Raw genomic sequence first — 23,422 nt, 5'->3', positions numbered from 1 at the left:
TGGTGTGAAAGCAGAGGTTCTGCTTCAAGATGCAGGGAAATATTCAGAAGTTAAAACTTTGGTGTGCACATAAATCCTTGGTGCTGCTGATCCCAAACCCTCACGAAAGGACCCCGCAGGATTTGGGGTCAGCCTTCTGTCTTTCTGTGGCAGGAGTGCTGGTCATTGCAAGTATTCCCATTCTCGCGGCTTTTTTTTTTCCTTCTGCTTCTAGAAAAGCTGTGACCTACTTACTCTTCTAAATTATTTTGTTATGTAAGAGTCATACAATCAAATTATGTAACGCTGATAGTGAAGGCTTTTTCTTGCTCTGTGCTTCATGTAGGCCTCGAACAGCAGGGCCAAGCGGATGGGGGGGAAATAATGGTCACCTCAAGAGATCTGGGACACCACGGCACTCTCTTCTTGTATGCTTATTAAATTGGATGATACCAAGTTGTATAATTTCTATACTGTTGGAAAGTAAATGCCTGCACAGCTTGTAATGTCTCTCACACAGCGTTCCTCCGTGAGCTCGCGAGTCATTTGTGTGGTGTGGATAAGAGATCCTGTCTCTGGGCAGGTTCACAGGTAGTTGCCAGCAGTGCTGGTCAAAGGAAAAATCTCCACGTCTCAGAGGTTTTCTTGTGTTCCAGTAGTACCGTGAACAGGAAGCCATTCGCCTTTGCCTAAAGCATTTTCGGCAGCACAACTACACCGAGGCTTTTGAGTCGCTGCAGAAGAAAACCAAGATTGCTCTGGAGCACCCCATGTTGACAGACCTGCACGACAAACTGGTGTTGAAGGGGGACTTCGATGCTTGTGAAGAGCTGATAGAAAAAGCTGTGAATGGTAAGAGAATCAGAGGAATCTGATTCATTAATTTTACAAAAAGCATTTTTGTAATTGAAGTATTGCCTTCTTTTGAATGTTAACGTGCTTAGTAGTAGAATTGGCAGGTCCGTGTGTTGTTTCATTTCTGGTGTGCTGTCAGCTTTTGGACTTGTGAGTGTGTATGTGATGAAGGATAAAAATTCATGAAATCTCTTACCACTGCTACTTTTGGAGTCTCTTTCCCCCAGAGATGACAGTGAGGTGCACTTGAGTGGGTAAAGAAAAGTTCTTCATGTAAGTGTTGGCAAGCTGAGGGTGGGCTTAACTGTCAGTAAAGTCACTGGAATGGTGAGTAGGGAAGCAGAAGACTGGATTTCTCAGTGGTGATCAGGATCATGGTTTCTGCTTGGAGCTCACCACTGAACTGGTGTTCACGCAGAAGTTTTCGGGTGTATCTGGATGAGGCTACTCTCTTTGCTTATGGGGAAAATAATCCTTGGAGAATGGTGTGGAAGTCAGTGGCAGCAGGCAGAGCCTGTTGTTCTTTGCAGAGTGGGACCTTTGCAGGGCAGTCAGTTTCATTGGAACTGCTATTAATTTTTTACTTGGAAGCTTCCTACTTAAAAACACTGTGTATAAACAGCTATCAGCTCCTAAAAGGAGGGAGATGTACTCTCTCTTGATCGAATAGGATACAGAAAGAGTGGGGCTGTTGCACTGAAGTGACTCTCAAGATCTGTGCAGCAGTTTTGGATTGCAGTCTGATAAAACTGGGGCGCTCTTGGTGGTGGGTGTAGAGCTTTTTGACTCTGTGCAGTCACTCGTTATTGGAAACTTGTACTGGCGTAAGAGAAAAACTTTGTGTCTGATGCCAGTAGAGTTAGAGACTTAGTGAACCAATTTCATGGATAGCTGGCACCAGAGATGTTGTTCTCTAATTCTGGGCTAATCAGTTATTTTGTAATACCTTTGGATGGATGCCGGTGTACCTGCTTGACTTCCATCAGTGTGGTTTGTACCACTGAAGCTGGAAGTGGTTCTCAGAATGTGATGAAAATCAAGGGTTGTCTTCCATGAAAACTCACCATCTTTTTGTGACTAAGCTGTTCAACTGAGCTCAGTTTTAAGGAGCTTATTGCAACAGGTCCTCCGAAACTGCAGTAAATAGTTTTCTATGGGTTTGGCTCAAGGTTTCTCTTCAGACAGAACAGCTGAGACCTGCCCTGTGCTGAGCTCCATGAGCAGCTACAAGTGTTGAGACTGATAATTGCCATGTTCATCCTCACCCTCCTGAGACAGCGGAGTGTTGACTGGGATGGGAGTGTGAACAGCTTCCTGCAATGCAGGGGCATTTTGCAACTGGCAGCTTCCTCCTGAATTGTAAGGGCAAGGGAGGATTGCAGGCTGGAAAAACAGCAGGGAGCTGGTGCTGTCTGTGTCTCAAAGACACGAGTGCCTGGAGGGAGCTGATGAGCCCACCACGATGCTGCAGCAGCCAGAGGAGTGCTGTGTGCTGATGGTGATGATTTTATCATTGCCTCGCTCTGCTGCCTTGGCCATGGCTTAATCTCAGTGCCTGGAGGCTGTCCTCTTTCCACTTCATTGCAGGCTGGAGTGGAAATGATTTCTTGAATGGAATTTCACTCAAAATCTTAGAATGTGCTGAAAAAGTAGTCTCAAAAATGGAATTTTTTTCTTGGGCACTAATGAAGTGAGTGTTTGTAGCCTCATATTTTGAGCTGTTATATCTTAATTTCTTTTACTAGTTAATGTATGCTGAGAGGGGGCTGCTGTCAGCAGTGCTCTGCTTTACCAAGTGTGGAAGTACTGCCAAAGGACTGGCCTGGTAGAAAACTGTAGGTCTTGTATTGTTCTGTCTGACAGACAACTTGTTTCCTGTCAGATTTGATGTGGATAATCCTCCTTCCCTGGTTTTTGTAATCATGTCCCTTTTTGGAGGCTGAGGAGCTCGGCATCACTTAAGTGAGCTGGAGAAATACGCTGTAGCTTGTTTTATCAGTCCTTTTTTTGTTCCAGCAAGTATAAGAAGCAAGTCTTGGTAGTAACAGACGGTGGATAATTTAGCAAGAGACTCTCCAAGAGCATCATTAAGTTTTGTCACTGCTTCTGAGGGACAGGAAGATATGCATAGGGATGTTTATTTTGCTTCGTTTTAATCCCACACCTGGCTAGCTGAAGTTAAATGTCAGCGTGCGCATCTCCCATCGCTCTGTTGGTCATCCTTAATGATTTTGCTTGTCTTGGAATACATTAACCTTCCTTCCCCCATCCTCCTGCCATTCTTTATGCTGTCTTCAGCTTTAAATGTACCCATTTAAAGCTCTGTCGCCTCCCAGCACCCTTTGGAGAGAAGTGCTATCTATCCCGAGACACCGAGGCTGCATCCCATATTTGCTTTAAGCTGACACGACTGCGGGTTTTCACTAACTGGGTCAATCCTGCCCTTGCTCAGGACAGTGTGTCCCTGGCACTGGTGCTCGTGCTGCCACATGGCCAACCCAGACAGGGAGCTGATCAGGCTGGAGTGGGGGAGAGGACAGGATAAACCTCTTCTGATAACCACAAAAAGCCCCAAAACTGCAGCTGGAATAATTTGTCTGAAGTTGTGGCAGTCAAAGTGCTGAATGTTACTGGTGCTTAACAGCTAGATTCTTCTTGGCAGGATGGGAATAGAGGTTTTCAGCCTTCAGCAGGTTCTCCTACAGTATTCCTACTACCTGCTCCCTGTGGTCTTCCACAGTTACCTGTCCTTATTCTGTTCTGCATCGCTCAAGCTCCCCAGCATTTTCTGAGCAGCCTGGTCTGGTGAAAGGTGTCCTTGTCCACAGCACTGGGGTTAGAACTAGATGATCTTTAAGGTCCCTTCCAAGCCAGGCCGTTCTGTGATGATTTTTTTACCATTTTACTTTCCTGGGAGCTCTGTTGTGAAGTCACAGGAGCTCGCTGCTTAGTCTCTAAGGTGTGGGTGTTGTTAACCACTGAACTCCTGTCTGATGTGCTGTTTTTCCAAGTAAAAGTGGATTAACTTTAGTCCTGTGTCTGTGTAGTGTAGCTGAAGTGTAGAGTTAATTGAGACATACAGATCCTTAAATTATCCCTGAAATTGTTCAAAGAGCGACTGTTCTGTTGCAGACTGGGCATGAATATGTGAACTCCTGACCGCTTGCTGATCTGGGAGTTCATTGCCTTAAAGGCACAAACAGAAGTGCAGCGAGGTTGACAGAGATACTGCACACTCAGTTCAGCCTAAAATGTCTTCTGGAGAGGCTGATATTTGCAGTGGTGGGTATTGACAAAGTGCAACACTCTGCATCTCTTGCGGGCTATTTCCATAGGCTTAGTCATGTAGAAAAAGAGTAGGTGGTCAAGAATTAGTGCTGGCAGAGCTAACTCTTGTTCTTTTGCATTGCTAATGATGAACGCTGTCTTCCACCTCACATCACCAGATGATTTCTTTTGAGAGCTCAGTGGCAGGCAGCCACACTTTTCCCGCTGATTCTTTTGACTTGTGCGTTACACTTAGAAAATGGGCAAATGGAAACTCTGGCAGCTGCCTGACTTCCTCTCAAAAAGAAAAGGTTCCCTAAATCTCAGCTGGTTCACAGACTCAGTTCAAATGCTTCACATTTGGATCCATTCTTATAGCTTTCGGCCCTATATTATCGAAGGAAAAAATCTGCTTAATATTCCTACAGAGAGTATGTGGAGTGCAAATTGCTTGGTTGAACTGCTTGCAGCTCCTGTAGACATGGAAAGCTGCTTGGAATGGGTGGAAGAGCTGCTTGTTTCGTGTTAGTATTCCAGGGATTGAGGTGTTCCTTCTGGCACCACTCGTGTCAGTATGTGACATGTGTTTATCTGGTGACAAGTCAGTCCTGTGCGACAAACAAGAAGTCATGATGTGCAGCCTGCAGGCTTCAGTGTCTCCCAGAACTCATGATTCACAGGAACAGGATGCACAGGAACAATTGTATTCCCCTGGAAGCTCTAGACAGACACGTATACCTGAATTTTGCCATTTAATATTGTTTGGATTTGGTTCTGAGAAAGGTGTTCTGTATATTGGGATATATGGAGGGGAGAGGTTGGCTAGGGATCCAAAGCCTCTGGGAAGTAAATCGTAGTGTTTGTGTAGAAGAGGGATAACTTACATGGATTTGAGAGCAAACCTTGTCTCGTTTTTATGAAGAACAAAGTGCAAGAAAATATTACAGCTCTGAGCTGGAAAAAAAATTGCATGTTTCCTTGTTCCTCCTAAGTCTTGAGGAAATTGTCAAGTAATGGCTGGATTTTTATCTGGTAGCACCTTTCTCTCCTTCAGTTTTTCTTTAGAAGGTAGTTATGACTCAAAAAGCCTCAAACTGTTTGGGTGTTTTGGCTACTTTGGTTTGAGAAAAATCTTAAAAACCTCAAACCCCAGCTCCCAGAAATTATGGGCTAAATGTCACTCTGAAGGTTTTTGAGCCATTAGCAGTGAAGTGAATGGATTTCAGTAACCCTGTCTGGAGATGTGTGTTGTCTAAAACCCCCAAACTGATTGGCTTGTGCAAGTTAAATATTTTTGTGCACAATGTTTGTCCTAATCCTTTCTGGGTAACCTGCAATTGGCTGGCAAAGTAAAGACTTGGATTATCAGGGAGGCAGAGCTTACTTAGCTTTAACCACCGTGCACTTGGTGTTGTTACATCCAAAATGCGTCACGACTTGCTGCAAAGGGCTTGAAAATAGTACAAAGTTAGTTTTTTTGGCTGTAATTTTTGTAAACATGGACATTGAAGTGAGAGGTCTCTGGGGCAAAGGAAAATGCTTCATTTAAAAACTTCCACCTGGCACTTTTTTTTTTTTTTTTGACAGGAGTCTTGAAATTTATTTTAAACTCCTGATTCATTGGGAACAGCTGACAGACCTGAGCAGGCCTAGATCTGATCCTCAGTGCCTCACAGGAGCTTTGGAGACCTTTTTGGTCAGCAGTGCTCTCCTGACAAGGAACATAAGGAGTGCGCTGGCGTAGGTCTGGCATTGGGTACAGAATCCACCTAGAAATCCTCCTTTTTTTTCCCTGGTGGTGTCAGACAGGTGGTGATTCAGCTTCCAAAACAAGCTGCTGCTGGTTTGCAACGCAAGTAGAGTGAATGTGGAAACATTTCTGGGAAGCAAGCTGGAGTATTTCCAAACCGATGTCCCGTGGAAGACAAGAAGCATTATTAAAAGAGGCTGAAGGCACAGTAGGGGAGAAGTGTCATATCTTGACAAGTGCAGCCTGTGGGTGTAGAGCATGGGAGAGAGGTTAAATCACCCTTTCAGATCCTATGTGGTGTAATTCATCCTTTTGAGCTATTTATGTCCAATTATCTATTGGCTGCCATCGGGATAAATACGGTTTTGGTTTCTGTCTTGCAGACCCAAGGCTGTAACAATAACCAAAAAGCTGTGTTTCTGTCTGGTTTTGTGGCTGAGTCACTGTGGGATTTCTTACAGCACATGCATTTGTTCTATTAGGGCTGGCTTTTCTGAATCAGAATTTATGAGATCTCAAGCTTCAGGCCTCTCGTGTGTTGTCCCAGCTTCATAAATGCTGAAGAAGTGGGAGTTAAGAACCCTGCTATTAAACCCAGAATAAACCACTTTTCTTTCTATATACGTTGAGCAAACTTCTGGCTTTCCTCGATTACCTAATGTGGGGAGAGAGTTGCTGGTTTTGGCTCTGAGGTGAAAGTAAAATCTGCCCTGTTTTCAAAGTATTTATTTGGAAAAACTTGCACAGCTGAGTTTATGGAAGTTTTATATTTTCAGACCAAACTCGTCACCTTTCAGGAGCTCTTGAATGCCCTTGTTTTCCTGTTAGATAGTCTCTAAATAGAGCATTCATCTTCTCCCAGGAAATACTTGCTGGCTTGGGTTTTAATTAAAACCTGGATTTCAGTCACGACAAACTACAGGATGCCAGGAAACACTTTAAAATTTTCTCTGAACCTTGTGTCATGCTTAACAAAGATTTTTACCTTTTTCTAAGTAAGTAGGGATGTGTTCAGTAAGGATCATTCTTTTTGCCTATGTAGGATCCAAGGTGACAATTTTTATATACCTACAAAGGGCTTTTGTATAAATAAGCGGGGGCAGCATTCATCATCTATTAAATTCCTATTGTTTTGTTTCTAGGTAATGCATTAATACAGCAGAAACATTTGTCAGGAAGAGCTTGTGTGTTGAGATGGTGGGTGCTGGGTGGGATGGAGCCAGGCAAACAGTGCTCAGGGGGTCTCATGGTTTGTTGTGCTACAGAAGGTGAGGTAGGTGTTTCAGAGGAGACGTTTGAAGAACAGCAGCACCAAGTTCCTCACGTGCCAAGCCCTTCCGACACTGGAGAGCAGTCCCAGGGAGTGTGGGTGTTATGAGTCTCATTTACAAAAAATTGGTGTTTGTGATAGACTGCTAGTATCTAAGCAAGATTAGGAACTGGCCTCTGGGTGCTGAAGAGGTGGGAGGCACAAGGGGAATGTGGGTAAAGTGCTGGAGGTGGTGCTGCTCACAGAAATGCTGCACTTGGCACATCTGGCCTGGGTTCTAACGCCTCTTCTGTTGCTCTTCTTGCTTAACTCTCTGAAGAGAATGTAAACTATTATTTTGTTTTCATCCAGTGCTTGGTTGTCCCATATCACAGCATTTAAACAATCTGGTCTGCTTCCCTTCTCTTCTCAGATGAAGCTCCAGAGATGCTGTCTGACCTAGTTTTAACTTAACGTCCGCTAAAATGGTTGAATTTTATATGCCCTGGCAACTTTCCTTTTGCCTAAATAAGGGGGAGGGATTCTATTCTTAATTAAATACACCACACTGGAGATTTATAGACACTTGGCACGACCTGGCAGGCAAACTGGATAATTCCTGATTGATCTAGTAGCAAGTATTCTTTTTATTTTAGTGCTTGCACATTTAGTTCATTAACAAACTAACAAAAGTTTAACAAACTAACAAAAGTTTAACAAACTAACTGACATATAATGGGGAATTCACTGAAAATGAAGGCTTTGGAGTGGCATACTGGATTGAGTTAGGCTGAAGTTACCCACATTAAAAGTGATTTTGCTATAATGGAAGGATAAATGTTTTATCCAGCAAAATTTTTTGTTTTGCAGATGGCTTATTCAATCAGTATATCAGTCAGCAAGAGTACAAACCTCGCTGGGGGCAGATTATCCCCAAAAGCACCAAAGGTAAGGACATTTCTTAAGATAGAACTCATGTACTGCCAGTTCTGTCTTGTTCCTTTGAGAATATGGAGCAAGAAAATGATGCAAGAAAGTCTCTAGGAGAGTTCTAGGGAATGGTTTCTTCTCTGAAGAAATTGCATTTGTCTGCAAATTCAGTGAAACTCAGTCTGGTCTCTGGTTGAGTAAGGAACACTGCAGGAATACAAGTGGTAACTTTAAGGATAGATCATCAGTTTAGTAACAAATCCCAGAATACTGGTTAAACATGAGATCAGTTATCTGTGTTACTGGATTTCGCACGTGGAATTGATGTGACTTCAACTTAAAGTGAAGAGTTGAGAAATAAATACATTATCTTAACAGGGACTATTTTAAATGAGGTGGATCTTTTGAAGTCTTGATCTGTTACACAGTAAATCCAAGTTGCAGAATCTTTTCCCTTCCTCTCTGCCTTGAGAGGAGACTTGTAGCAGCATCCCTGACTACACAGTACAAAAATCACTGTCGTAGAGCAAATGTAGGATCCAAGGTGACAATTGCCAAATGTGGAGCACTGTCACCAAGCCCCTTGGGAGGGGTTATCTATGTCACCTGTCCTGAATGCTTAAGATACATAAAGTGGTTGGAAAGCTGCTTTAATTGGACAATTGGAATTCCCTTATATGTGAAAATAGCTGGTGCAAAGCTGGCTGTGCTCTACCTCTGCATCACCTCCTGCTCCCATTCCAGGGGTTCATTTCCCTGTCATTTGAGTATCTGTTCTCACAGCTCAGCCCTCAGGCAGCTCTGAAGTGGGGAGAGATGGAAGGGGAGCCAAAGGCTGGCTGTGTCCTCCCTGCTGGAGAGGTGCAAGGACAGCTCAGAGCTCTTTTGTGTGCACCGAGTGTGTCAGGAACACTGGAGCTCCTTTCAAGGCACTGGGAGTTGCAGTATTCACTTCTGCTTTCTGTACTGTCAGTCACCAGATAATTCAATATAGAGCTTTGTACAATTTTATAATACACAAAAAATATTACCTGGAAAAAAAATGATGTGGTAGTGTTGAAAGAAGGGTGAGTTACTTAGTTTCTCTGCTTCTGTGTTGAGGTTGTATCTTTCTTTGGTTTAAAAATCTTATAATGGAAAACTCTCCCTTCCCTCTTTTTGTGAAGGTGACGGGGAAGACAGTCGGCCAGGGATGAGAGGTGGCCATCAGATGGTTATAGATGTGCAGACAGGTGAGTAGTTGTTACATTTCTTAACTAAATAATTTAATCAGTTATTTTCCAGGTTAGTATGCAAATGTGTTTTTCTTCAGACACTGTGTTAGCTTCAGGTTTTGAGAAAAAAAAATCGAACTTTCTAACAGTTGGGTTAAATGCTCTGCTTCCTCTCTGGATCCATATTCCAGCTGCCTTTCCCTTTCTTCCCTATTAATTCTGTGTTATGCCTTAGCCATTGTCTTGTCTTAACTAAGAAACCAAGAACAATTGGTTTTAATTTTTTGTTTGTCCTACCATCTTAGAGCAGGAGTTCAAACAAGAGAAGAGAAATTAAGAATAATAATTTCCCTTATCTGCTACAGGCTCAAGCAGTAGATCTGATGTGTTGAAACATTCCTTGTATTTTGGTTGGAGTGGCTTCTGATTTCCACAGTGTGCAAGAAACTCCTGTTAAATATAATCCTTTAGATATCCTTTGCAAAATTGTTTCCTGTAGTAGTTTAAGGAATGGTTCAGCCTCTGTTTCAGAGAATCTGCAGAGAAAAGAAAGTGGGGTGGTGTATCAGGAACAGTTCCAGTGATTGTTGTTCTGCATAATTTTCTGTATCTTTGTCTTTTATTTAATCAGATTTCTGTGGTATGTCAGTCCTTACTAGAACAAGGAAGCATCTGCCTGAGTCTTTGCTGTGTGAGTGAAAGGATTGTTCTTGGGAAGGGAGAAACAAGACCAGGGTGTGGGTATTGGACAGGAATGTAGGGTGGCATTGAAGGAGTTGGCAGAAAAATGCCCATGGCTGTATCTGCTGTGGTCACAGGACGGGGACAGAGCATGTGACAGGATAGGACCTTCCAGAGTAATTTGCTAAGTCATAGTGAACAAGCAAAAATCCAGCAGTAGCTGCAGCCTCTGGCTTTTGCTCGGAGTAGTTACTGCTCTGGAGGAAGCACTCGAGTTATTCTGTGTATGAGACTAAACTTTTTTCATGTGGTGGGAGAGGTTTGAGATTGATTAGAACAAAACGCTGCTGGAGGATTTGCCGGTGTTTGTCTGTGCAGAGGCTGGGAACGCTCCCTAGTGGCCTCAGGAATTAGTAGTGAGTGTCTCACAAGAGTGGGGAAGAAACACGATCCTTGTTAACTTGGAAATGATAGTCCTGCACACCTCCTGAAAATAAAATATCCATGGTAGTGCGAGCCTTCCTTTCCATTCCTCTTGGTTTTCTTAAGGCCCAGTAAGGTTGTTAGCTCTGCCTTTGACTTTCACTCTGCTTTAACAAGGCAGTAAAGCTCATCCATATATTTTTCAATATTTCTTGATATATTTTATATGTATTATATATACTTTGGATATATTTGCATGTTTCATATCTATTAATATTTATATTATTTATGGAAATCTGTATCATGTGTATTGCAAATGTATCAAATATATACCATTTTTTGTTTTTTACTTGCACAAAAGTGGATGAACAGCACCCACAGATGTGGAGTCCTGGATCCTCCTCCCTTTCTCATGCTGGTTCTTTCTTGCTGCAGCTCTATTCAGAGGTGGTGGGATACCATCCCAGAGTTTCCCTGCAGGCTCTTTGGGAAGTTGCTCTTAGTTTTGCATCCGGGTCCACTGAGGCTTGTAAGAGCTGAAATGCTTTTGAGATGATCAGTTTTTGCCATTTAATTTGGCTCGTGACAGGCTAGGGGAAGTTCTTGGGGCTGTTTCCCATTGCTGATTGCTGGAATTTTCCTTTTGGATATAGGTAGAGTTTAACGAGCTGGTGGGAATTTAGCCAGTTATGTCAGGATGCATTTTATAGACTGGAGCTGGAAAGCTCCCTGGCTAACCTTGGACAGATCCAGTGTTAATGGAAAAGGGAGCAGTCAGTGGTGTACTCTTCCCTTCAAAGACATCCTCCCTCCTTACTCACACACTTGCTGAGTGAGTTTTTTTTAGAAGACTTTGGCAACTGAAGAGAAATCGTCTCACTTTGCGTTCCTTGTTAGAAGAGTGAGTGCCTTCTCAAAAATCAGTATTTTCTTCAACTTGAATCTTTTGGAAATGAAGTGAAACATCAAGATCATACTTACAAGGGGATTCTGAAGTTCCATATCACATAGAATAAGCGTTGGAAGCAAATTTTCGTCTATGATGGCCAGACCTGCTGTAGGTATCAGTGAACTATAAATGGTTCAATGCTTTGATTAACCTCAAGGAAATTTTAACCAGTTATTACTGACTAGAAAAATAATTTTAATTTAATAGTATGGAGCTTGCTGGATGCACATGCTGGTGTTAAGATAGAGGATATGGGTTGGCGAGTAGCTGAGCTAGATCTTAAGTTGCTGATAGTGCATGGAGTCACTGAGACTTTGTTTATCAGTTTCAGGTAGAACATGGATTAACTTGGTCTAAACTTTAGCATGGTTTATCTTTCACTTAGAGCAGGCTGAAAGTAACTGAAAGAGAATTTAGCATCTCTGCTGGCAGCCAGTAACTTGTGCTGGAGCTCATTTCCATCTGATACTCCTGTTCTTAATACCTGCCTGTTATGATCCAGTTTTAAGGTTCTTAGAAATGCTTCTGGCTGAATTAAGGTGCAAACGAGACCATATGCCAGTGACAATAGTAAGGGTTTTATTTGATGGTCAATATGAGAGAGAGAGAAACATGTAGAAAATAGGTGGGGGGGACAGAAAGAGTGACCAGGACAGAATAAGGAAAATATCACCCCTCTGTGGATCCCAGCGATGTCCCGTTGATCCTCTCCAGCTGGTCTCTCGGTGGTGAAGGTCTCCCAGAAGGCACAGAGTCCCATGGGTGCACATGCTCAGGCTGGGTGGGCACGTCCGGCCATGTCCCCCTGGGGTGGGGTCAGTCTCTCACAGCAGACTCTGGGTCTGTTGCATCATGTGCAGCCCTGGGGGGCCAAGCCTCTCATGTGGATGTCCCGTGGATGTGGCCTGTGGGGTTGAAGGTTCCACAGCTGGGCCAGTTTGTGTAATTGGAGGATGGGTGTTTATTGCCTCTCACCAGAGGTTGCACCATGCACCCAAAACCTCCTCCTCCCCCCTTGGTTGGGGGGAGTCTGTGTAAACCTGGCTTCTGTGAGCTGTGCTCTCCTCCACCCCAAACTCAGCCAGGGTAGTTGCAGCTGGTGGCTTTGCCCTTTTGTGGATGCACACCTTTCCCTCAGCCTGAGATGACTGAACAATGGGTTTCCCTTTATCTAATCAACAGTTTGACTTTCAGTTCAAAGACCCACTCTTCAGGGAAGCTTCTTCGGTTGTAGCTTCTTTATAATGAGCAAAACTTTATATCAATGTTTGAGGCATGAACTATTTTCAGTCTCTGACACTGCCACAGCTGACTGAGTAAGTGCAGTGTTCCTGATGCTTTGGAAAACTCATAAAGCAGTTTGAAATTGAACTGTAGGCATTGTGGGATGCAGAACTGAGAATGCAGCCTAATGTCTTCCTATATTAAAAAAAAAAAGAAAAATTAAAAATGGGAAGTTAGTTATTCTCACAGTGTCCTCCATGCTTTTAATTCCATTAGCATTCAGACTGGAATGACTCTGGATGGCAGAATTAGGAAGTTGGATTTGGGATACAAATGCAGATGCATTAACTGAGAGAAATTCACAGTCATAGCTGTTAGGTACTTTACAGCTTTAGGCTGCAAATGAAAACAGAAAGCTTGTGCTATTCCTGCTTTTCCCTGCAAGGTGCATTTCTCATGCAGCTCTCCATGTGGGAGGCTGGAGAGTTCTCTCTGCTTTTCTATGAGGAAGGGGAAATATTTGAGTAGTTGCAACCCAGGTACATAGATTAAAACAAAATTATCCCCCAAACAACCCCAAAACTACACAAGAGCACAGTGTTGTGTGCTGAATGTCAGACATGAGAAGCTGTTTGTGTAGGCCCTGGGGAAATATTGGAGCAGTAGCACAAAGGTTCATGTGTAAAACTGTGTTTCCAGGGAATTGACCCATAATGCAGTTTTGGATGAGGGTGTCAGCATCTGCCACTGGTTCCTTATTAACAGCTCTTTGAGTCTGCCCTTTCTGGCCTCCTTATGGGTCAGATATGGCACATGTTTCAAAATTCCAGTGCTTATTCTGGAAGAAAGTGGGAATGGGTAAGTGAATTGCCAAAAGCAAAGTTTTCAGGAGTAATGTCGGTACTTAGGAACAGTATGTGTGTTGTGTTTTGGAGATGTGGTTTATAATTCCATAGGCCAGGTGGAATTGATCTCTCCTGCTCTTACAGGGCAGACACAGTGAATGACAGTGCAGTCCATAAAGCCATGTAATTTATTTTGGTAACAATAGAAATATAGACCATGTAGAAGTCATTCTATTTTAAAAAAAGGATATTTTATGTTATGTCATGTCAGGCTTTCTTAAGTGTTCATCTTTTAGTTCATAAAGCTGAAGCCTTCTGAAGTTTTCCAATGAGCCTGTTTTAGAAATAACAGCAAAGCAACCAGGATGGTTTCTTTTCTGTCTCCATTTCTCTTCTCTTTGGCAGGCGAAACAGTTTTTTGAGGGAAACCATTAGTGAAATGCTCTTTATTGATGTAGTACCTCTGTGCTCTCACTGAAGTGCAACTGCTCTGTAATTTTGGTTGTACATCATTTTGCTTTTCGTTTCGTCAGAAGGAATTCTGTTTGCTTCCTTCCATTAGATAAATGAGGACAAATCTGTGGGTTGGGAAGAGAGGGAGATTCAGAGCAGTGGGCCCAGCGTGCCCATCGTATATGTGGGCAGCACAGCAGAAATGACAAGGCTGGTTCAAAAGCAGCATGGAAGGATGAAAAAGATGAAGAGAGAGCAGCAGACGTGAAGGATGCTGTTTTGCCTGAGGAAAACACTGCTATCCATAAGATATTTAAAGACAGGACTTGTGTACAGGATGAAGGGATCTCAGAAACAAAACACAGATGGCTTCTAAGCTCTGAAACACAAACAGCTGCTGAATCCTGGAGGTTACTCAACTTCATGGTGCTTTCACATTTGGGACTGTGTGCCTATCCTTTAAAAAAACCCTTGTATCCAGCCAGCTTGCATCCAGCTGAACTGTGGCTCAGAAATCAAGGGATGTGATACTGCAAGAAGATTTAAGGCTGATTTTATATTTGTGGTCTTAAACACTCCTCACAAAGTGGACAGCGCTGCTGGCACATAACTAAAGGTGTGGGTGCTACGTGGAGAAGTGACATCCTTTTGTAGAAGGCTTTTGTGAGATCTTAAACATTGATTTTTTTATTTCTGAGAGGAATCCTTTGTAGTTCTGGGACACTGATGCTCCAGTACAGCCCCAGCAAGTTTGGGCTGGCAGCTGACTGGGAGGGCAGTGGCTGATGAACTGGAGAACAGGGCAGTGAATCCAGGGGACCCTGAGGGGCTGCAGGAGAGAATTGAGAGGTTCTGATCCTGGCCCTGGGATGTGACAGCTGTGCAGGAGGACAGACTGGGGACTCGCTGCATGGAGGGATTTGCAAGGCGCTGGAAGTGGAACATGTGTCAGCAACGTGTCCTTGTGGCATTGAAGGCCAGCCTCTCCTGCTGGGCTGTACCAGCACAAGCACAGCCAGCAGGGAGAGGGGAGGGTGATGTTCCTCTCTTGGGTACTCGAGGACATATCTGGAGTGCTGTGCCCAGTTTGGGCTCTCTGGGAGAGTAAAGATTGTGTCAAACTGAACTGACCAAGGTGGTCAAGGCTGGAGCATGTGATGTGTGAGGAGATGCTTAGGGAGCTGGTTTTGTTTGTCTGGTAGAAAAAAGGTTCATGGGAGGATCCTAGAGATGTCTTCAGCTGCTGGTGAGAGCATGGAGATGGCCAGGCTCATTTTGGGGCGAGCAGAGGGATAGGATAAAGGACAGGAAGGGAAAATCCTGTTAGATATTAGGGGGAAAAAATTGTAATGAAGTTATCAGTCATTGCATGTCCATCCTTGGAGATACTCAAGGTATAACTGAATAATTCCCTGGGCAACATGGTCTCTGCTGAAGTTAGCCCCTCCTGTGAGGGGGTTGGGGGATGACTAATGGACCAGATGACTTGCAGAGGTGCTGTAGATCCATAATTCTTCTATATTCCATGGAGAACTGTTCTAGCAGAGACATGGAAATACCACTTGACCAAATAATGTAGTTAAATATGTCACCAGGATTGGAATGCATTCCTTGAGGAAGGCCTCCTGTACCAGAATCCCACCAAGGATTTCACCACATGGAGCAGATGGAGTTAACAAGAGTTAGAGAACTGTCCTTGAGAATGTGTGTGAACCTGGACTGAAACCACCCCAGGAATTTTGATATTTAATGTGTTAGAGAAGGCTGCTTTGCTACTTTTCTGAAAAATAGAAATTAAGGAGAGGTTGACAGGAAATATGTTGATTGTTGGGAATGCACCTTCTCTAATTTGAGGACTTCTCTGGCACCTTTTAATCATCCAGAGAGTAAGGGAATAAAAGAACTCAGACATTACAGAAACATTTTTGACTGAGCAAGCAGTTTAGAAATACTCAAAGAACATATTTAATTCAAAGTGTTGAATTTGTATTCAGAAATAAATGTAGAGGAAATAAGCTGAGGATGCTGGAGGAGAAATTTGACTTCCTAAACGTAGCTGGTAAAAGCTTTGGGTAAATATAATTGCTTTCATGTTTTTTTTCTTGTTGCCTTGCAGGTAGGTTTGAAAATTCTCCTTCTCTGCCCCTAAAGCTGAATAGAGACTTGCTTTAATAAAGCAGCATCAATTTTGCTGTGTTCCATATTGCTTGGATGCAGAGGGAGGATCCTTTCCTCCTTGAGTTCCCCCCAGTGCTACCAGAGTTATATTGGTGTGAGACTGCTGGGCCCCCCTCGAGCTGCCCCACTGCTGCTGCCTGGGGTTTGTGGCCTCTGTCCTCTTCTTTGAATATTGTCCTTTGATATCTGTCCTGGTTGGTCTCTGCATGCAGGGTGAAAAAAAATCCCTCCCGTAAGATCTGAATTAACAGCTAGAATTCAAGCAGTGATACTGGTTGGGAAATAGAGTGGAGCTTGACTTCAAAAAAACCCTTAAAATCCCCAAAAAACTCAAACCCAACCAAAGAAAACAATCAAACTCAAACCCAACCAAACAAGAACAATCCTACAAGCCACCAAACAACTATTTTTTTTTTCTTTATACCATGGGAAAACATTTACAAATTTTAGGAGAACTATAACAAATTATTTGCTTGACATTACCAGCAACAGATGCATTTATGTATTAAGAAATAAATCTTTTTAAAACACAGAACCTTCCTCTAAAGTATGCATATAGTTCTGCAGTAAGGCATGAAAGTAAAAAATTATTTTCCTTGGGTCTAGACAATGATGGAGCCTTTCTTTCATGTGAGCTACAGTTTTACTTCATGGTAAAGAATGGGTCTGGCACAGAGTTCATGTCCATTTGTGTTCAGGGTGTCGCTCTGGGGATGGTCAGCACCAGCTGGGTGCTCGTGTTCCTCTCTCAGTGCTCACATTCAATTCTGTCAGCCTGGGTTAGGTAACTTCCAAAATCTGAGTTTTCATCGGAGTCATTCAGGTTTGCTATTAAATTTCATGTGAGCCAACAAAGCCTTTCCAGGCAGGCCTGACATTTTGGCAAGGTCCCAGTAGGATTTTTAGCTGGTGCCAAATCTTTTATTTTTCTCGGCTATCAATGAAGCTGTTGTGGTAATGTGGGTTTTGTGAGCTGTGAGAATTTATGCGCACAAAGGGACCTGCTCTTTGCAGGGAACACTGGGAGCCCTGAGTCCAGGAGGAAGGGTAATTAAAGTTAATGAACCAGGGTAACCTTTCCATGGTGATGACCACTATCCTGATGGTAGGTAAGGGTCAGGGACTAGTCCCATTTTATAATCGCGCTCTAACCCTGCTCTTTAATTGGTGTTGGATTAAAAATTGGCCATTACCTCCATAATAGAAGTGGGTTTTGGATTTTAAAGGAGTTTTTCAAAGCTCTGCAAGTCTTGAGGAGCTTGTTCTTCTTGGACTTGGCTTTGTGTTGTGTTTTAATGCAGTCTAAAAATGAAGTATATTTAGCATTTGAGACCAGATAGTGCTGTTTCTATAATAGGAGCAGTTTGGTTATCTCTCTATGGCAGAACAGAAACTCCTTTCTTAAATGCTTCCCCTCTTCAAAAGCTTCATCTGGTTTTATCAGTGACTCTGGGAAGCCTTAGAACTTGTTGTACACAGAGCAGTTGTGGGTTTGAGGTGACAGCCCTGAAACACTGACTTAAATTTGTAACTCTTCTACTCACTGGCTTTCGTGGCATCAGGTAAGTTACTTTATGCAAGACATTTCCCTGGAAGAGGATTTTGTAGTTGAAGTAGATTTTTCTGTCTAAGGGATGGACCAAACAGAAAAGCTTTGCTGCTTCTATCTCAGAAGTCTTGTTGATGTATAAATCCTGCACCAAGCGGGGCACAGGCTGAGATGTCATTGATAGACTACATGCACAGGATCCAAAATGTTAAATATTGTTCATTTGTCTGTCTGGAATTTTAATCAGAAGGCTGTGGGTTTGATTGCCTCTTATGTAAATGTGGAAAGAGAAAATGACTCTGAGAATTGGCTGTCTATCAATCCTAAAATCTTCCATTACTAAACCAAACCACATTTTTGTCTTGATGACTCGTTCCATTCAAAGAGGAGTGGTGTTTTAAGTAAAAAAGAGTTTAAATTTCTCTTCTGATAGTGTCTTTGTCACAGATGTTTTGTGGGTATTAGCCTGTTTAAATACATTCTCTTTTTAAAATAAAAGTAACTTTTTTTTTTTTTTTTAATAATAGAAACTGTTTATTTGTTTGGTGGCTGGGATGGAACTCAGGATCTGGCTGACTTCTGGGCATACAGTGTGAAGGAAAACCAGTGGACCTGTATATCCAGGGATACTGAGAAAGAGGTAAGTTCTGCAAACATCCATATTTTTTAAAATACATCAGTTGTTGCCCACAAAAATGCCTCTTCTAAAGTGCTTGTGTTGAAGTTCAGCGTGAGGTGAGAGCCTCAGAGTTCAGACCTTCAAGTTCTGAAGACTTTTGAAATGCTTATGTGGGGAAAATGTTAGCTGGAGGTGGCTTTGAAGTGTTCAAGATTCCTGGAGGGGAAAAGTTTATTTCTCAAAAGCAGAAAAATCAGCTCAGTGAGTAGAGCACGAGTTAAATAATTTTGTGTGGCTGAACAATGAGACTTATCACAGAATCACAGAATGGTTTGGGTTGGAAGGGACCTTAAAGATCATCCAGTTCCAGCCCTGCTGCCATGGGCAGGGACACCTTCCACTGGAAGGTTCCAAGAACTTGCTAATGAACATTTCAGACCCGATCCTGGTGTTTGAGCTTCAGAAACAAATTGTTTATTTTTTTAGCTTCCGTCAAAAATGAATAGAAATGGACAACTACCAGATGGAAATCTAGACAGGGGTTACTGCCAAAGGCTACACAACCCTGAGAGCTTTCGTGGAATTCATTTGAACCATTTTCCTTGGCCTGTTTTGCTCAGTATTTGACAATATGAAACCTGAAATGAATCTAGCTTGGGTTACAGGGCAAGACAAAAAAAGTCCAAGACCTTTGGCTTGTGTAATTCATTCCACTGTCCACTGAAATCTTCAAGTTCTGTGTGGTTATTGTGTTTTGAGTTCATTAGTTGTCTGTCAGAGGACAACTCATGCCACCTTTTCTTGGAGGTATGAAAAGTTTGAGATCCCTCCACTTTTTGACAAACTTGGGAGTTGATTTCCTCAACTGTTTGAAAACAGTATAAAAATGTCTTGTTTCTCATTTGTATTTCCCAATTTCTTGTCATGGTTAATTTTGTAAGCTTCCTTACCAGATTAAATAACACTTTAATATTCTCATTCTTTTCATGGCAAAGGTTTTTAGAGGTCGTAATCAAGTAGGACAAATAGCCTGAGCTGAAAAAAAAAAGAATAAAATCTCACAGGCATTTCCTGTAGCCTTCAAATCTCTGTCATGTACTTACTGATTGGAACATCCTTTACAAAATGGGCAACATGATACTCTGGTTTCTGTCATAACAAAGCTGTGGAGAGGTAAAATTGTTATATTTATGTAGTGTTTAGTCAAAAAGGGGCTACTGTATTTTCTTCCTGCACAAACCAGTATGGGTCAGTCCGGTGTTTAAGGGATTCATTTCCTTTCTTGCTGGGGTCACGCCACATCCAGTTGAGTTTCTGTAAAGCTTCGCAGGCCTGGCTGGGATGTTTTCTCTTCAGGTTCCTCATGTCTGACTCCAGCAGGATAAAACTGGAATGGGAGGAAGGAAGGATGCACAAAAGGAGGGCTGTGCAGGAGACACAGTAGAAGAGTTGGGAATTGATGTGATTAAATGATTATAAAGGGATTTTGGAGGGAAAAATGTTAACAGAGTGTTACGGAAGTTCAGGAAATTCAGGTGGAAGATGGGAAGGGTCTAGGGGAGAGAGGAAGAAAGAGGAATTTTTAATAAGTGGAGACTTGTTAAATCTATGAATGTATGAGGAATTTTGAAGAAGGGATGTACTTAATAGGGAAAAATGTAAAGAAACGTGGGTGTCTTTAGAAGGGGAATTCTGGAAGGACTCTCTGTGACAAACTTGAGAGGTGGGGCCCCTGTGAGCCTCATGGAGTTCAACAAGGCCAAGTGCAAGGTCCTGCACATGGACCTTCCAGGGGTTGGAACAAGATGATCTTTCAGGTCCCTTCCCACCGAGACCATTCCATGATTCTGTGATGTATTCAGCAGTGTTCAAGAGGCCTCCTGAAGTGTAGTCCAAGGTTTTGGTGACTTTCAGAGGTACAGTGAACTGGCAGCAGCTGTACTTGGAAACCAGCAGTGAGTTGTGGTTTGTTTTTTTTGGGTTTTTTTTCCAAAGAGATCTGGATGAAACCTGATTTAGAAATGAAAAGGTCAATCTCAAATGTTGAAAAGTAAATTCAAAAACAGAGACTCCAGATGTTTCTCTAATAGGGACATCACTGTTCACAAACAATTTGCAAAAAGGAAATGTCTGTTGACATGGAATTTTAAAAAATATTCAGAGTAGATTCCAGTAGAGCTTAATCTTATTTTGTTGTATTGTGCTAGTTCTGCTTCTGGCTTTTTTATTCTAATTAATCAGTGACAGTGGTTAAATTAGCCACTCCATAATTAAACTTGGACAAGAGCAAAATATGGTGAAAATTGCATCCTGTCCAGTGTTATTGTAGGGATAATGCACAGTAATGCTTTTGGGATAAAGGTACTGGCAGCTTCTGTTGCAGTGCATTAGGAAAAGGTTGTTTGACCTTTTTAGAAAAACTTTTTTGCTGCTGTTTTTCAAAGTTTTCCAGTGAGGTGTCTCTTTGTCACCTGAAGTTGCATTTGTCTTTTTTAACAATTAGACCACTAAAGCCGATTTTCCATAGCTCTTTTTCATAGAATCATTGAATAGTTAAGTTGGAAAACCCCTCTAAGATCAGCCCCAGCTGTTCTCCCAGCACTGCCAAGGCCACCACTACACCATGTCCCCAGGTGTCACATCTACATGGCTTTTAAATCCCTCCAGGGATGGGGACTCCACCACTGCCTTGGCAGCCTCTTCCAGGGATGAACACCCCTTTCAGTGAAGAAATTTTTCCAAATATCCAAGCTCAACCTCGCCTGGTATAACTTGAGGCCGTTCCCTCTCCTCCTGTCCCTGTTCCCTGGGAGCAGAGCCTGACACCCCCCCCCCCCCCCCCCCGGCTGCCCTCTCCTGTCAGGGAGTTGTTGAGAGCAAAAAGGTCCCTCCTGAGCCTCCTCTTCTCCAGGCTGAGCCCCTTTCCCAGCTCCCTGAGCTGCTCCTGGGGCTCCAGCCCCTTCCCCAGCTCTGTTCCCTTCCCTGCACATGCTCTGCCACCTCCGTGTCTGTCTTGTATGTCTGAACAATGTGCTCAGGGTACTGCTGGAGTAGCTGATCACTTACAGCCTGAAAAACAGGGTGTGGAGGACCTGCTGGTGAACACACCACCACTGCTGATGGACAAACAGACCCCACCATCCCTTCAGAGTATTCCAGCAGGGCTCTTGCTGTCCTTGTCAAATCCTTGTCCTCAAGCCTGAATCCTTCCAGGGAGATGCTCCATGGAGCAGCTCAGGATCTCTCAGCCTACCCACAGGTTCTGTCTCTGGAGTGTGTGACAGCTCTGTGAATAAGTTGGCACAAGGCCCAGCCAAAATATATTTCATTTAAGAGTTTCTACCCTGAAAATCAAGGTGGAATGTTCTGACAGATGCTGTTGTCTTCAGGGTTTATTAGTGGCTGTAGATCAACAGACCTCTTCAGGATTAGGGAATAAATAATTTTAAAAAAACAAACCTTGTCATTCCTTGGACATTTTTATTCTAGGCCAGTGTCAGTTAATAGAGAAAGTTAATGTGTATGTTTTGATGTCTATTTCTAGTTACCAAGCAGCAGCTTTCACTTTTGAAGGGTAATTTAGTGAAATTCAGTGCAGGAGGACGATTTTAAGCGTAGGAAAGACTTCGTTTGGTGTAAATTGATAGGCATGGGGATTTTGAAATAGGATCAAAATGCTGAGGGATGTTGATGCCTCTGGAGATCAGATAAGTGAGACTAAAGTAGTGTGATAGTTGGCATATTTTGTGTGTCACTGGTATTCCTGTACCTTGTTTTAGCATTTCCTAGAGACCAGAGATGGGGGGAGCTCCCTTCAAACAGTGTCACTGCACTGATTGGTACCTTCTGTGCTGCTTCTTGGAAAATACATTGACTCATCCTCATTCTGGCTGCTTCAGAGAAAAACCCTGCTCTCAAATCAGCTCTGTGAAGGACGTGGAAATTGTGTAAATGGGTTAGGTTTAGGTGACACTGTGTTTCTCTCAAAAATTTTTGAAGTGTTTTCTTGCCAAAGGTAGAAGTGAAGGTCTTGTCATGGTTTAACTGCTTGAGAGGATAAATCTTTCCTCACAATGAAGGAAAGTGTAGGTCAACAAGTGCCTCCTGTTCCTTAGGTTCAGAATGATGTAGAGAATGGCTGTATTGTGAGGTGACAGTTTGCTGTGAACACCAAGTGCTTTTCCAGGATGCTGAAAGTAAAAGCTGACAAGTGTAGAAAGATCTCCTAATGGTGAGAGCCAGGGGGAATTTCAGCTGCTATTGTATTTCCAGTTAAATTTTCTCCAGTCTCTGCATGCATTGCCTTACATTTGTTGACATGGATGAATTTACCCAAAGCTTTCAGTGTTGTATTACCACAGGAGCATTTTGTTAAGAGTTTGTGACACCTCTGACTGTTTTTTTGGGTGTGATGCAGAAGTACATGAGCTTATAAATGTAAAGCTTTTACCCTATGCTGTTTGAAGTGTAGGAATTGAACTAGTCTCAAATATTGACTTCTTCCCACAGATGGTGATACAGTTTGGAAGACACTTCAAGTGACTTGAGGGGCTTTTTGTTTCAAATATTGTGATGTTTACGGACTTGAGATCTAATACAGTGAATGTGCCATGTCCTACTGCTGAGCAGTTCCAGTGGTACAGATGCTCAGTTGTACAAGATGCCTGGTGCCACAAAAGCACATAGGGAGAAGGCAGCTGTCCCTGAAAGAAACTTGGATACTGCAGACGTACCTCGGAGCCAACTTCCTAAATAGTGCAAATGCCTACAAAAGTAGGGACAAAGACGGCAGATGCTGAAGTGAACCAAATGAAAAGTATCCTAGGCTGATCCTAAATATCACAGGCTAATGGTTTATTTTACTCCCTATTAGTAGCATAATGGCTTAAAATGTTCTAAGCCTGTATTCTTTCCCCAGAATGTTAGAGAGAGACTTTCACGTATGCCTAACTGACATCCCCAGTGGTTTCCACTTAGGCAGCCTAAAGCACAAAGACCCTGTTGAGGGAGTAACACCTCAGCTTTTAAAAATAATTTATTTTTAAGTAAACATTTTGGTAAAGGTTTTCAGCTTTTAAAGCTAATTTATGTGTGCCTCCAATTCTGTCCTCTTAACACTGGTTTATTTGTCTTTTTTTTTAACTTTGACTTTTTTTTTTAAGGAAAAGATCATCCATATTTGAAAACAGCTCCAGGTCTTAAGTTATTCAGTTCCCTCACTGGGTGCCTGTATTTCTTGCTTCCAGCATGAAAAAAA

General features: G+C 42.7%; 1 protein-coding gene across 3 annotated transcripts in view; it reads left to right on the top strand.

Moving 5' to 3' along the window:
• MKLN1 (muskelin 1) overlaps positions 1-23,422 on the top strand; it is a 95,202-nt gene that overhangs the window by 32,498 nt on the left and 39,282 nt on the right. For all 3 annotated transcript variants that reach the window (XM_069034344.1, XM_069034357.1, XM_069034353.1), the window contains 4 exons: positions 639-831; positions 7,971-8,048; positions 9,197-9,262; positions 18,074-18,186. In XM_069034344.1, the coding sequence (XP_068890445.1) occupies positions 639-831; positions 7,971-8,048; positions 9,197-9,262; positions 18,074-18,186 (450 nt within the window). The remainder of the gene's footprint in view (positions 1-638; positions 832-7,970; positions 8,049-9,196; positions 9,263-18,073; positions 18,187-23,422) is intronic.

The sequence above is a fragment of the Aphelocoma coerulescens genome, chromosome 1A (assembly GCF_041296385.1).
Source record: "Aphelocoma coerulescens isolate FSJ_1873_10779 chromosome 1A, UR_Acoe_1.0, whole genome shotgun sequence".
NCBI classification, from domain to species: domain Eukaryota; kingdom Metazoa; phylum Chordata; class Aves; order Passeriformes; family Corvidae; genus Aphelocoma; species Aphelocoma coerulescens.
The sequence above is the reverse complement of the archived record's forward strand: the minus strand, read 5'-3'. Positions and strand labels throughout refer to the sequence as shown.